The following is a 16,170-nucleotide window of genomic DNA, read 5'->3' as shown; positions in this document are numbered from 1 at the left end:
AGTAATAATTAACCCCTTAACTAGCAGGCCACCTTAATTAAAATGAGGCCATATATGAAAAAGTCCATGACAAATGGATAGGGAACCCTAAATAATACAACTTCATAGAAGAAAGTTGTTGGTAGCGCCGCTCACTTTATCATTCTTTGTTTTTCTTCTTTGTTTTTTCTTTTTCTATTTTGCTTACATATATGTGACTACTGACTGCACATGGCCAAATGAATTTCTTTTCTTCTCTTAATCTCTTGGTCAAGGTGCATAATCAAAATTTCAGGGGGTGCAAATTGCAAAAATATAAGATTATATGTGTAGCTGCACACCCTCACATAGGCTAGATCCACCCCTGTTTATATATATGATCCATTTTTGTTTGTTAAAAAAAAAACGTAGAGGCCTAAAGCAAAAAATAAAATTGTGAGGCCTTAAAAAAATAAAGGCTAATAAAAAATAAATTAAAAATATTAAATTATGAAAATGTTGAGAATTGAACTTTCGTTATGGAGGATTTGATGAGATCTGGTTTCTAACCAATTGAGCTAAAACTTTATATCTAAATATTTTATCGTATTGAAAAATTATAACTAAATTGAATTTTATATGTTAATATATATTTTATCATATTATATATTTATAACTAAATTAAATTTTTTATTTACTTTTTTGACCCCAAAAATTCAGGCCTAAAGCACATACTTGATTTGCTTGACTCTTAGAACGACCCTGTCCTCCTATTTTATAAATATACTTTTAAATTATCTTTCAACTAATATGAAACTCTTAAAAATGTGCATCTTATTGTTAAATTCGATTGGGAATGTGTAGTTTTATAGTTTTATCTTTTTATACAATAGTATGACTATTTTTAGATGGTTGGGAATAAGTTTGAATGAATTGTGATGGATAATTTTCGCAAGTGAACGAATTACCACGTAGTAATAAAAATATCGATCCACAGGGATTGTGTGATTAAACTAGTCGAATAGTGCTCATAGACATTATGCAAGAAATACACATAAATTGGAGGTAAGTTGAGTGATGAATTGTTAGAAAACGTGCTTTGATATAATGGAAAAGTGAGGTAGAATCATCGGAATCGCCTAGTCTATAGCTAAACCACATACAATCTACTATATCATAGGAATCTACTCAAGTGTTGACAACTAGATCGACAAATTAGTGAATCGCAATCTCTTGTCAAAATCCACTCTATTCGTTGTCGATACTCCCCCGATCTCTCGGGCGGAAGCTACCTACAACGAATGATATTAACGCGCGTCAATCGTTCGCTACACTCTATACCTCAATCTCTCGACCGGAGACACTCAAGCGCTTAATGCAATTCAGTTCAGAAATTAAATCAATACTCTCGCACGTGACTTAACTCGAAATCATTACAACACTAATGAAGGATTATAAAGCATTATGTATCGAATTGTATTAAATCAACACTATGAAAAGAGTAGATTCTTACACATATAGCAGATTACAACTGATCTATCTACATCCTAGACTATCCTAGATCCTACCTCCAAAGAAGCTTAGCTCCTCATCTCCCTTTGTTCGCGTCCGAGCTTCAATGTCATGGCTTGTGAATCCATGCTATCGATGTGCTTGGAGCTATCCTCTGGAGTCTTGAATCCCAATCTTGAAGTTCCAAACCCAGAATGTAGATCAAATTTGCAGAATTTTCCAACCCCAAAACAGGATTATGCAGAAACCATATATACTAAACGCAACCACGCTGCGCGTCAGATCTATCACGCCGCGCGTGGTTGCAGATCCATCAACTACGCCGCGCGTGATAACGGTATCACGCGGCGCGTGATCAAGTCAGAGAGCAATCTTCTTCTTGAACAAGGCTTCACGCCGCGCGTGGTCAGGTATCACGCCGCGCGTGATCAGAGTGAAAATCTTGGCTCCCTGTGAGCTCCACCACGCGGCGCGTGATGGGCTACGCCCCCAGCGTAGTGAAAAACATCCATTTCCTGCAATTTTTCCTGTTTTCTTGCAAAACAAGTAATCAAGCTTATGGTTAGATTTCTCTTATATTTATTGCTAAAAACCTACTAAAATGCATCCAATGTTGCTAAAATAGGCCTGGATTAGAGAGTGTGACGGTTCGTCATCACAACCCCAAACTTGATCCTTTCCTTGTCCTCAAGGAAACAACTTTTACCTCAAGCTTTTGTGTCAAGACCTTGGCATTTTCCTTAAAATCACTCGAATCATACATACGTGAGAATCACCTGATGATCAATGATCCACCCGCAAGCAATGCTCAATTGCACACTCGTTCCCGCAAGACATTTTCAAGTAGTTCACACTTTTCGACCAAAGCTCTATGATTTCATCACACTACTCACATGCACTCTTCAGTTTTTGGTAATTCACTCAAATCAACACATCAATGCAAGTCAACAATAATTTTGCAAGTAATCTAAGAATTCATTTGGTTCACTTTGTGCACACACATTAGAGGTCTTTTAGGGTTATAACGTGGCTTGGCTAGGGTGGATGGTGGCATTTTGGATAAGTAGTAGAAAAACTTGGAGTTAGATCCCCCTATTAGTCAAAGAACATTTTCATAAACCAAACCCTTTTGAAATATAGTGGACTAGAGGACTTTTTCAAATCATCAAACAAAGTTTTGCAATTCTTTTGAATTCAAGGCTATCACTTCTTTTTCATATATTTTTTCACATTCATTCATCATGTTTGGTTTTTGTTTTTTTTTTTTTCATTTTTTTTTTTCATTTTCTTCTTTGCCTTGCAATTTTTGAAATTTTTCAAACAAAACTTTTATAAGTTCTCTAGTACCCTCACCCCAAACTTTATTTGTTGCTAATTCCAAAGAGCAACCCCAAACTTAGCGGTGAGCAATGCGCATCAACCACTAATTAGGTGCCTAACCTCCAAGAAAGTCATTCCTTTTTTTTTTTCAAAATGTTCCCAAGGTTGTACAAAATAACAATTTCTTTTTCAGCTCAAATTGGTTAAGCAAAGGATAATTATATGTAAGGGTGGATAGAAAGGCTCAAAGGTACCAAGGAACATGCCTCGTGTGTGCTACAAAAGTACCAATCAAATAAAAAGACGACAAGCAAAATCGAGAGACAATACATGAGTGGATATCACACATAGAAGGAAAAGGAGTGTTTGGCTCAATACCTCTCGGTTGGGTCGAATCAAAGAACCGGTCAAAAAGTGTGCGTTCCCTTCCTTTGCCTCTTGATCACATGAGTGCAACAAGCTATTGCACTGCAGGTTTCACATATCACACACGGAGAAAATCAAGCAATTGATACTCAAGTAACTAGAAGGAACATGCCAAAATATTGAAACAAACTCTAGAAGTAAAAACCATTCCACAATTATACAAAGGAAGATTCAAATTCAGAGTACACAAATAAAATATCCAGCCAATATCTAAGCAACATCAAAATATTATTACAAACCAACGAAAGTAAAATAAACGAAAGTAAAAAGTAGAGATAGAGTAGTAGTGTAGCAGCAGCAGCAGAGATCATAACCAACGACGTCAAACGGTGTCATTCGACTGGCCAGTGAAGTAGTTTGTGAACGGGCTATTCAAGTTCAGATTCAGCCCATCCACATCCAGCATCTCCCTCTCCATAGCAGCTGCCTCATCCTGCTCAACCCGGCGTCGCCTTTCGATCTCCGCCAACTCAGAAGCTCTCAAACCAGAATTGTAAGCTTGTCTGGCCTGGAATGATGTCAGCTCCCTCGCCTGATGTGCCTCCCAATCCGTATCAACGGGATACAACGTCCCAAAAGTAGGAGGAGGGAAAGTAGACCGGTAAGTCATCGCCTCGGTGTACATGGAAGAGGCGGTATCAAAGTAGAGATTCGGCAGCCCCGAATATTGAGAAATCTCCATCTGATGCAACATAGAAGCAAGCTGATTCATATCATGAGAGTAACGAGAAGGGTCCTGAGCTGGTATATCGTGATACTCATGTACCGGATCCCCCTGTTGATCCGGATGATTACCTTCTTCAAACCGATTAATCTCTTCTTCTTCCCTCAAAGCTTCCTCCCTTGCAGCATTCCCCTCACCTCGGGGCACAATTGGACCTCTCTCAAACTTTTTGGTGAAGTAGGATAATGACAAAGGACGAACAGGATGAAGATCACCTTCTTGCACATTCATTGGAACATTATTCGCCCTACACAAAGCAGCGATGAGATTGCAATGTCCCAAAGTAAAAGTAGGATTCGGATGATTGGCTATCTCATGAAGATCTTTTTGTAACCAATACCCCAGATTAATATACTTCCCTTCAACCAACAACCGGACCGCGTAAGCATTATCAAGCTGAATCTCTGAATTGTTACCTACAACCCTCACATTCTTCAACCAAAATTCACCCCAAGCTCGGTGAACGGGATTAAAACTTGTTAAGCTCAACCTTCTAGGGAGAGAAGCTGCTGAGTGGGCTAGCCACATTGCTCCCGGACGACATACTATACTCTTTAGTTCCTCCCTAACTTCGATCCCACTCTTGTCGATCCTCTCTCTATTACGCAAAAGTTCACACACGCCTTCAGCAGCACAACCAAGCAGATTATTTATAGTTTCAAAAGAATAACTCACCTTAACACCCCTAACCACAGAAATATACTCCGGAAACATTGGTTGATCCGGTAAATAGGCATTTGCAAAGAACTCCCTAGCCCACATCTGATTGCCAGGATTAACCTCATCTTTAATCATCAACTTATTAAATTTCTCCCATCCCCTAGACTTGACCTCATTTCCTATCTCAGCCACACCATTCAGCAAATCCTCACCAAAACCCTTCTCTTGATTAATAGTAAAGGTTCGAATTTGTGTGTACCTTTTCTCATGAACTTCACTAATGAAGTGAGGATGAACTTGTGGCCGAGTAACACTGCTCCGGCGAGGGGGAGATGCTTGAGCGGACCGAGAAGATTGGCCCTTGCTTGCACTCATCTTTGTTCTTGGTTTCTTTGGTGGCTCTTGTGTTGGATTAGCATCACTCTTCTTCTTTCCCTTCCCGGTTAGCCGTGTCAACATGGTGATAGTAGGGAGGTTGAAATGGGTCAATTTGGGAAAGTGGTGAAATGATGTGCTGAAATGAGGAATTTGGAATGATTGAAATGGGTTGTATGTGAATGTGAAGGAATGGGATGATTAGAAGTGATTATAGATGAAATTGGAGGGGTTTGGAAGATGAAAATGGGTTAACAATGGAGTTTTTCGTGTGAGAGGGCGTGTGAATTGATGATGGGACAGATGGATTGGTTGGGAAGATGAAGAAATTCAAATTTGACACGCTTTCCTGTGTAACCACGCCGCGCGTGATCCCTGCTACGCCGCGCGTAGTACCAATTGTAACGGTCAAGAACTTCTTTCAAACAGGCCACGCCGCGCGTAATAACCACCACGCGGCGCGTATTCACTTAGTCAGAGACTCCATATTTCTCCAGGCTTCACGCAGCGCGTGATGTATCCCCACGCCGCGCGTGATACATTCTGAAAACTCCTTCCTCTGTGTTGAAGGATCACGCCGCGCGTAATTGTACTGCGCCCCCGGCGTAGTAGGACTCTGTTTTGCCCTGTTCTGCTTCCGTCCTTGCTTCTGCTGCACACCTACCTACAATCTTCAAAACAAAACAAACTAAAACATTAGAAACCGTTGGGTTGCCTCCCAACCAGCGCTTGTTTAACGTCCCGATGCTTGACGTTCCATGCCCCTAAGGGTCATGGAAAAGAAGTGCCACCATGTGGCAAGTAGTGTGCATTCCAAGGTAACTTAAGGGCATCTTTAACCATGTGATCATAAACCTGAATTCTAAAACACTGTGGGTCTCCATCATCACATGTCATCTTATCAAAGACATTGAATGTAACCTGCTGATCATCGGTCCTTAGCATGAGTTCCCCCATCTCTACATCGATTAGGGCACGGCTAGTTGCTAGGAAGGGTCTACCTAGTAGCAAAGGTTCCCACTCCCGAGTTTCTTCTATGTCCAGAACCACAAAGTCTGCGGGAAACACAAATTCACCCACTCTAACCAACACATCATGGAGAATACCTTCCGGATGCACTATCGATCTATCCGCCAAAGAGAGACTCATCTTTGTCGGCTTTGCTACCGCTCCCGGTATCTTCTTCATCATTGATAACGGCATCAGATTAATGCTCGCACCCAAATCACACAAAGCCTTTTCAATAGTGAGATTTCCAATAGAGCATGTAATTGTAAAGCTCCCCGAATCTTTCTTTTTCTGAGGTAGCTTCCATTGAATGATGGCGTTGCATTCTTCCGTCATACTTACCATTTCATCATCTAATGGTTTTCTTTTCTTTGTAAGCAGCTCCTTCAAAAACTTTGCATAACTCGGCATTTGCTCCAATGCCTCAACCAATGGTATAGCCATCTCAAGCTTGTTCAACACCTTCATGAACTTCTTGAACTCCTTCTCTCGCTCAAGATTCTTAACTTTCTTTCTCCTAGGAAAAGGCATCCTAGCATATGGCGATTCATCAACTCCTTTACCTTTCTCAACCTTCTTACTCTCTTTTTCTTTTATCTCCCTCTGTTTTTCAACTTCTTCTACTTCATCCTCACTAATCTCCACTTCCTTAGACATATTTTCATTTTCTACTTCTCCCTCATGTAACGCCCCAATATTTTATACATACATTTTATTGAGTTGTTATTTGATTAATAAAATCTATATAAGTAATTATTTTATATTCCATTTTCTTATTTTACTTTAGTATTTGACGAGATAGTATTTATTTTAATTATTACTTCACCAATTTATAAGTTCCGGAAATTAATTAGCACTAGTTTTAGGATGTTGATAAATCCATTTGACCAAGCCAAAATGGGAAGCCCTGCCAATATATTATCCACGTGAAAATGATAGAGACGAATTCATGCATAAGCATAATCATGTGACCAAATTTACCATAATTGTGGCACTTAATGCCCATCATTACAATTCATTTCCCACACGTTTAATTTCATAGTTGCCAAAGAAAAGCACTTAATACTAATTTATTTGCCTTCATGTCTTGTTTCATATAAATTATATGCTAATCTCGTTTTTCCTTTCATGGTACAATTGCCTATTAAAAGCCATGATCATTCTTACTTAGTTCATGCATTTTTGGCCAATAGCTTTAAGAGCTTGATTTTTCTATCACCTCTATCTTAAATTTACATTGTTTAGACCTCATCATCACACTAATCTATTATTCTATTAAGGCTTCAAAATCAGTAGAAGCAACAAACACAAAACCAACCTAGCCTTCACACACAAAAGTCTTACACCCTTCCTATTAGTGGTGTGTCTCCTCTAGTATTCAAGTGATAATCAAGCTATGTTCTTGGCCTTATTCTCCCCTAAATCAATCGTGGCATATGGTTTTCGGTTTGATTTTCAAAACGGACTCTAGAACGAAAGATGCGGTAGCTGCGAATTTAGGCTAGTGTATGCTTGGAAGGAAAGCGCCTAAGGTAAGTGCTTTTTCCCCATAAACTCATGCTACGTAGGATTATGTTGTTAAATAATAGTAGAACTTTTGCCACTTAAAATGAACCAATGGAATCAGCCTTATAAAAAGTAAATAAATAATTTTGTACGTCGGTTATATATATAAGTTTGTGATAATTGAATTGATGGAGTTGTGGGTTATGTTTGCAAATTAATCTTCAGTTCATGCCATGTGTGTTGTGTTTGGGTAGTTGCTAATTATACAATTACTTGATGAAATTAAGAATTGGAATATATAAATAAGTAGTTACAAATCAGAGAGATTTATTGTTGTTTCGGTGAAATCGGCTTTGCTAAGAAAGTGAAGTATCATGCATCATATAGGATGTGTATAGCAGAGTATATTTAGGTAGCCTGTGTGGCTGGTTTACTTTTAGCCTGTGTGGCTGGTTTTACTTTTAGCCTGTGTGGCTTGAGCCTGTGTGGCTGGTTTACTTTTAGCCTGTGTGGCTGGTTCTCTCATTGGTATGAGATTTATTATCCGGATTATTAGTGTTTCATATAGGGATGTCTTAGTCGCATTTTACTTCATATAGGAAGGAAGAACTAACAAGAGTAAATAATTATTCTAGTCTTAAAAGAACTAATGTAATTGGAAGGAAAGAAAGAAAAAAAAAATATATAAGAATTATTAGTGTAGGTAGCAAAACTGATTGTTGCTATCCTTTATTTGGATGATCATGTAATTTGGGTTATGTGTTAATGTGTGTCACCGTTGCTTTTCTTTCGGTTCTTATATTTGTACTCTAATCATCAAAGGTTTTTTTTTTAAAAACTAATAATTATATTTTCGATAAAGGTGAAGTGTTTTGTTATTATTTTATAACATTTTCTTGTGGTGAGTATGATTCAATGTGGATACGGAAATTGACCCTTACAACCAACATTTTAGGTACTCAAGGAGAAAGATTTGATTGAATGTGAAGTGATGCTTGAAGCGCGTACGAACGGGGAAAAATTGGGTTTTGTAATTTGAGAATTTTATGTAATGAATAGTTCTTTGTTGTATTTTCTTCCGCTGGAAATTTTTAAACAATAATTCATTTTTAAGTTAAGTTTATATTTCTCTGAATTTCACTTCAATTATCTTTGTAACCATTTTATTTTTTAAAAAAAAAAATAGCGGCACATTTTCCAACTAAATATAATTTTTAACAAATATCTTGGATGAAAATCCTGGACGTTACACCTCATGTCTCTCATTTTCAACTACAACCTCTTGCTTATCTTCAACCTCTCCCTCATTGACCTTTTTCAAGGGCTTCTCCACAGCTGGCCGTTCCGGTATCTCTCTACTCCTCAAAGTGATTCCATTGCAAGTTTCATTTTTAGGATTATCATGAGTGTTTCCACCGAAACCTCCTTGATTTTGCAACATAGAAAACTGTCTTGACAGCTGACCCATTTGCACCTCCAGATTCTTTATAGAAGCTTCATGATTCTTGTTAGAGGTTGCTTGACTCGATTTCATCGCTTCAAAGTTGCTTTGGGTCATGAGCATGAACTGATTTAGAGTCTCTTTCATCCTTGATGGAGGCCTTTGCTGCTGTTGCTGTGCACCTTGACTTTGCATACCGTTCCCCCACCCGGAACCGTTGTTATTGTTGTTGTACGGCTTCCGGAAATTGGCTAAGTAGCGAGCCTCCTCTGAACCCTCCGGGAAGCATCCGCCATTTGGGTGGTCCTGCAAACAAAAATCACAGCGCACATTGTCAATTTTACATATTGGAGAAGATTGAACTTGTGGATTGGACAGCAGCTTCATCATTGCTTCCATTTGGCTAGTCGTGAGCTTTTGCTGTGCCAATAGCGCTGTTTGAGTATCCAATTCCAACACTCCGCCTTTCTTTTTGGCTCCTCTATCATTAGTAGCTCTATACTCGTTTTGAGCCATGCTTTCCACCAATTCTCTTGCTTCAGTTTCGTCACGGTTCTTCAACGAACCACCGGCTGATGCGTCAAGTATCATTCGCGTTTGAGCCCTCAAACCTTGGGTAAACATTTGCATCTGATTGTGGCCATCGAAACCGTGATTCGGACACCTTTTAAGACAAACTTTGAACCTCTCCCAAGCATCATACAACGTCTCACCATCCGCTTGTTCGAAGTTGCTAATTTCAGCCCTTCTTTCTAGGAACTTATGAATAGGGAAGTAACGATCTAAGAACTTCCGCTCCAGCTGTCTCCAAGTCTCAATAGTTCCGGCGGGTATCGTGTCCAACCAATCTTTAGCACGGCCGGTGAGAGAATGCTTGAATAACCTCAGTCTTTTGTCCGATTCGCTCACCCCCGGTGGATCGGTATAGTCGCAGGCTTCATAGAAGTGAGACAAGTGTAAGTTCGGGCATTGAGCTTCCGATCCTGAATAAGGGTTCTCTTTTAGGGCGGAGAGGACCGTGTTCTTGATGTCGAATGAGACAGGATTCGCCGGCTGAAAGCCTTGATTTGCCAACGCGTCATTGTCTCTCCTCCCATAATCACCAAGGGTACGCCTTGGCGGTTGAGGAACCGGTGGAACCTGCTCTTCTTCCATCGTTGCTGAAGTCTGTCCTTGACAGTCCGGTGTATCCCTTAGCAAAGCTGTTCCCCTTGAAGCTTGGGCTTCCCTTGTTGCCTTCCGAATTGCGCGAGCTGTCTTTTCAATTTCGGGATCGAATTGTAGCTCCGTGGGACCTGTTCTCCGCATGCACAAGGAAACACACAAGTAGAACGCTCCGGTAGAAAAAATATCAAACAGAAAATTAAAGAAAACACAGAAAATATGAACACTATTGCCTTGTCGAATCAATCACAATCCCCGGCAACGGCGCCAAAAACTTGATGGATAATTTTCGCAAGTGAACGAATTACCACGTAGTAATAAAAATATCGATCCACAGGGATTGTGTGATTAAACTAGTCGAATAGTGCTCATAGACATTATGCAAGAAATACACATAAATTGGGGGTAAGTTGAGTGATGAATTGTTAGAAAACGTGCTTTGATATAATGGAAAAGTGAGGTAGAATCATCGGAATCGCCTAGTCTATAGCTAAACCACATACAATCTACTATATCATAGGAATCTACTCAAGTGTTGACAACTAGATCGACAAATTAGTGAATCGCAATCTCTTGTCAAAATCCACTCTATTCGTTGTCGATACTCCCCCGATCTCTCGGGCGGAAGCTACCTACAACGAATGATATTAACGCGCGTCAATCGTTCGCTACACTCTATGCCTCAATCTCTCGACCGGAGACACTCAAGCGCTTAATGCAATTCAGTTCAGAAATTAAATCAATACTCTCGCACGTGACTTAACTCGAAATCATTACAACACTAATGAAGGATTATAAAGCATTATGCATCGAATTGTATTAAATCAACACTATGAAAAGAGTAGATTCTTACACATATAGCAGATTACAACTGATCTATCTACATCCTAGACTATCCTAGATCCTACCTCCAAAGAAGCTTAGCTCCTCATCTCCCTTTGTTCGCGTCCGAGCTTCAATGTCATGGCTTGTGAATCCATGCTATCGATGTGCTTGGAGCTATCCTCTGGAGTCTTGAATCCCAATCTTGAAGTTCCAAACCCAGAATGTAGATCAAATTTGCAGAATTTTCCAACCCCAAAACAGGATTATGCAGAAACCATATATACTAAACGCAACCACGCTGCGCGTCAGATCTATCACGCCGCGCGTGGTTGCAGATCCATCAACTACGCCGCGCGTGATAACGGTATCACGCGGCGCGTGATCAAGTCAGAGAGCAATCTTCTTCTTGAACAAGGCTTCACGCCGCGCGTGGTCAGGTATCACGCCGCGCGTGATCAGAGTGAAAATCTTGGCTCCCTGTGAGCTCCACCACGCGGCGCGTGATGGGCTACGCCCCCAGCGTAGTGAAAAACATCCATTTCCTGCAATTTTTCCTGTTTTCTTGCAAAACAAGTAATCAAGCTTATGGTTAGATTTCTCTTATATTTATTGCTAAAAACCTACTAAAATGCATCCAATGTTGCTAAAATAGGCCTGGATTAGAGAATGTGACGGTTCGTCATCAAATTGAAATGGTGTGGTACATGGTGTCACATTCCATTAGTTAGATTTGTAAAATCAAACTCATAGAGTGGCATAGAACACCAACTTAGCTGTATTTATGTGGACAAAATATATGGAGTCCTAAATCCTAATTGTCTACTTATAATAACAAAAAAAATATCTAGTAAACTACTCAAAGAAAAAGTATAGTAAAATATAAATTATTGAGGATCGATTTGTTAGGAAAGATGCACTCTGTTTCCTACACGTCATGTCTTAGTTTAAGGCTTGATTTGTTAAAGACCCATGTACTATTTACACCCAAAAAAAACCATATACTATAGTAATGTTTTTATTAATATTTTAAAAGACATTGAGACTTAGCAACCATAGATTTTAAAACTGAACAAGCATATAGATTTTGAAGGAAATACTTAAAACAAATTATACCAATCGCATTGTAAAAAAAACATATTAGCCAATTGTATCGTACTCTAAATCATTGACCACAGATCTAGCTTGAATATTTATGAATCCATAGATAAAAATTGTAGTAGTAGTAGTATAAATATAATTGATGATATCTCCTATCAACTCCATTCATAATCAAAACAAACACAAAGTACTTGAAAGTTGAAACATAATACATACAAACAAAAAAAAAAACAATGAAGAGTACAACAATGCTAGTACTTCTCCTTCTCCTTACCTTGTCCTCACAACCACTACTTGGATCGGCTAAACCTTCACTTGAACAAGTCCTCGACATATCAGGGAAGAAGCTTCGACTTGATGCCGATTACTACATCATCCCCGCCAATGGTGGATACATTGACGTTGTAAATACCGATGAAACTTGCCCTTTTCATGTAGTAATTGTGAAACATAGTCAAGGCTTACCACTAAGGATTGCACCCGTTAAAGGTGTTATTCGTGTCTCAACTGATCTCAATATAATGCTAGCTAATGGTGATAATAGGTGTCCCAACCGTTCCGTAGTTTGGAAGATTGATCCTTTTTCGAAGGAAGAAACATTTCTGACCACCGGTGGTATATTAGGCCATCCGGGATCGAATTCAATTCACAGTTGGTTCAAGATTGAGAAGTACGACGATGCTTATAAGTTGGTCTATTGTCCTAATGTGTGTCCTTCTTGCAAGCATGTATGCAAAGATGTTGGGTATTATAGGTATAAGAATATGGAAATGCGTTTGGCTCTCACTAATGTTCCCTTCAAAGTTAAGTTCCAAGAGGCTTGATCAAATTAAGATTTTCCGATGACAACAAATTATAATTGTATCTGTTATAAGGATTATTGAGCTTTATTTAAGATATAAGGATATGAATAAAAAGATGGTCAATCTATATAATTTTCTCTACTTTTTTTTGTCTAAATTTGTGGATATCTCGTGTTTTGATAAATGTGGAGATTAATCTCATGAAAACATCTGTGACGAAATTCATTTTTAAGAGTTTTAATATTATTGCACGCTCATAATTTGAATTTGAATTCAAAATTACTAATTAAATTAAGGACAAATGAAGGTTAAATTGTTAAATTGTTTGTTTTTGTTGCTCTCTCCTATAATAGAGAGTTTCGCCCCCTTCTAGTAATATTCATGTGACGGATCAAATGAAGGTGAAGCTCTGCATCGACGGTCTTCAAACAATGACAGAGGTTAAGAAATCAAACAACGCACCTTGAAAGTTACAACCATGGAGTGAATGTGAGTTTTTGTTATTAGGAAATAACGATAGAGAGTCGAAGAGGTCGCAAAAAAGCTTCAACTTGGAAGATTGGGTATTATGGGCTTCAACGGTGTTGCGGTTGCTTTATTTTAGTCGATTAGAATAGAGATGAAAGAATATACTAATAATTACCGATATGTTGAAGTCTAAAGATAAAAACATACACGTGTCCACCTCTGATTGGAAAATAGTATGAACAGTAATTGGTCATAATATTGCGGTTTGTAAGTGGTTGCACCCACATAAAGTAAACATTAGGGAGGATAAGGGCAAGAAATCATATGCTGCATGTTAGATATAAACTTGCTCACAGGCGCGCGCCAAGTCTAGGCCATAGTTACTTGCAGCTTAGGTAGTCATGTACTATACTCAAGCCTAACTTGAACCTTCTTTGTACCTGGCTATATAAGGTGCAATACCTTATGTGAATCAACAAAGAACACCTATTACACAACAGTAGCCCTCAAGGGTCCTGCATACATCAAACGCAGTTGGAACGCGCGCGCCGCCGCGCGCTCTTGTTGTTTTATGTTACAACTGTTTTCTTCCCAATCTTCATCTTCCTTCTTGATTCATCCTTTCGATCTTCATCCCTAACCTCATGGCCGAATCTTCCAACTATATGCAACCTTCAATTCCTAAATTCGATGGACATTATGATCATTGGTCTATATGCTTATGGAAAATTTGCTTCGATCAAAAGAATATTGGAGTCAAATTGAAGATGGCATCATCGTTGCTCCTGCGAATGCAACATCAGAACAGACAAAACTTGCAGATGAAAGCAAGCTCAAAGATTTGAAGGCCAAGAACTTTCTTTTTCAATCTATTGAACGTTCAATCTTGGAAACAATTCTTGAACGTAACACTGCTCGTGACATTTGGGAATCTATGAGAAAGAAGTAGCAATGCTCAACAAAGGTTAAAAGGGCTCAGCTTCAAGCATTGAGCAAAGAATTTGAAATGTTGCGGATGAAAGACAATGAATCTGTAACTGATTACTTTTCAAGAACTTTAACTATTGCCAACAAGATGACAGCACATGGTGAAACTATGGATCAAACCAAAGATGTAGAGAAGGTTTTGAGAGAAGAGTCTAATGATGTAACTACTCTTACAATTGATGTATTGCAAAAGTAGTCTATTAGTTCATGAGAAAAGAATGAAACTTGTGCAAATCAAGGATGAAGAACAAGCTTTGAAAGTATCTTATGGAAGAGGTGGAGGAAGACAGAGAGGCAAGAATAATTCAAGGGGTGGTAAAGGTAGAGGTAGACAACAAAATAAAGATCTTGTTGAGTGTTATAGATGTCACAAAATTGGGCATTATCAAAGTGAATGTCCAACCTGGGAAGAGGCAAATTATGCTGAGTTTGATAAATATGATGAAGTCTTGCTTATGGCGCAAGAAAAGTTGAAAGAACCAATTAACAGTGAATTAAAACATGACATTTGGTTCGTTGATTCTGGTTGCAGCAACCATATGGTAGGAAAGAAGGAATGACTATTTGATTTTGATATTGAATTCAGAGATGCCAGTCATGGGAAAATGCAATTTGAAATTGCATATTGAAGGTATAGTGCAAGTGATAACTCGTGTGTATTATATTCCTGGGCTAAAGAACAATTTGTTGAGTATTGGACAGTTACAACAAAAGAATTTAACAATTGTGTTTTCAAAGAACAATTGCAAGGTGTATATAATTCATGCCTCAGTAATCACTCCAATGTGTCTTCAAGCTACAAATTCTGATCAAACTCAATTGTGGCACTGTAGATATGGTCACCTGAACATTAAAGGTTTGAGTATTCTAGCAAAGAAATCAATAGTTAAAGGGTTCCCTGTTCTGCAAGAAACAACAGAAATCTATGAAAACTGCATTGTTGGCAAGCAACATAAAGACTCTATACCTAAACTATAAATTGGAGAGCTACAGAAAGACTCCAACTCATTTACTCAAATATTTTTGGACCTATCGAACCTACATTAAATGGAGGAAGCAGGTATTTCATAACCTTTACTGATGATTTTAGTAGAAAGACATGGACCTATCCTCTCATAGAAAAGTCTAGTGCACTGTCCACATTCAAAAAAATCAAAGCAATTGTAGAAAAGGAGTCAAACTGTCAAATTGAATGTCTAAGAACTGATAGAGGTGATGAATTCACATCAACTGCATTTAATGATTTTTGCAGTCAACATGGAATCAAAAGACAACTTACTACAGATTATACTCCACAACAAAATGGAGTTTTTGAGAGAAAGAATATAACTATTTTGAATATGATCAGAAGCATGATGGCAGGAAAGGATGTGCCTAAGAGGTTTTGGCCAGAAGCAGTCATTTGGGCTACATATGTGTTGAATAGAATCCAACTATGTTAGTAAAAGAAGTAACGCCAGAAGATGCTTGGAGCAAAATGAAACCATTTGTTCACTACTTCAAAATCTTTGGATGCTTAGCGCACATGTTTCAGATACTCAAAGGAAGAAATTAGATCCAAAAAGCATCAAATGTATTCATCTTGATGTAAGTGAAGAATCAAAGGCCTATAATTGTTAGTAGAGATGTGATCTTTTATGAATCAAAAGGATGGGAATGAAAACAAAGTAAAGCTACAAAAGTTCAAATAAGTGATCTAGAAGCCACTAAAGTGCCAAATAACAATGATGAAGCAGAATTTGAAATTCAACAAACTATTAATGATGGAGAAGCTATTGAGCTTGGAGAAAGTAGTGAAATTGTTGAAGAAACTGTTGAACATGTTAGTGATACTAGCTCTGATGGAGACCAAGATGGCAGTCATATCATCTCACCTAGAACAAGAATACCACCTG

The 16,170-nt window shown here is 38.5% G+C and overlaps 1 protein-coding gene across 1 annotated transcript; it reads left to right on the top strand.

Moving 5' to 3' along the window:
• The first annotated feature begins 12,200 nt into the window (after window positions 1–12,200).
• Window positions 12,201–13,016, top strand: LOC123909741 (miraculin-like). Its single transcript, XM_045960621.1, has one exon. It carries the CDS (start codon window positions 12,251–12,253, stop codon window positions 12,839–12,841), a length of 591 nt encoding a protein of 196 aa, XP_045816577.1. The 5' UTR covers window positions 12,201–12,250; the 3' UTR covers window positions 12,842–13,016.
• Window positions 13,017–16,170: the final 3,154 nt, after the last annotated feature.

The sequence above is a fragment of the Trifolium pratense genome, linkage group LG2 (assembly GCF_020283565.1).
Source record: "Trifolium pratense cultivar HEN17-A07 linkage group LG2, ARS_RC_1.1, whole genome shotgun sequence".
NCBI classification, from domain to species: Eukaryota; Viridiplantae; Streptophyta; class Magnoliopsida; order Fabales; family Fabaceae; genus Trifolium; species Trifolium pratense.
The sequence above is the reverse complement of the archived record's forward strand: the minus strand, read 5'-3'. Positions and strand labels throughout refer to the sequence as shown.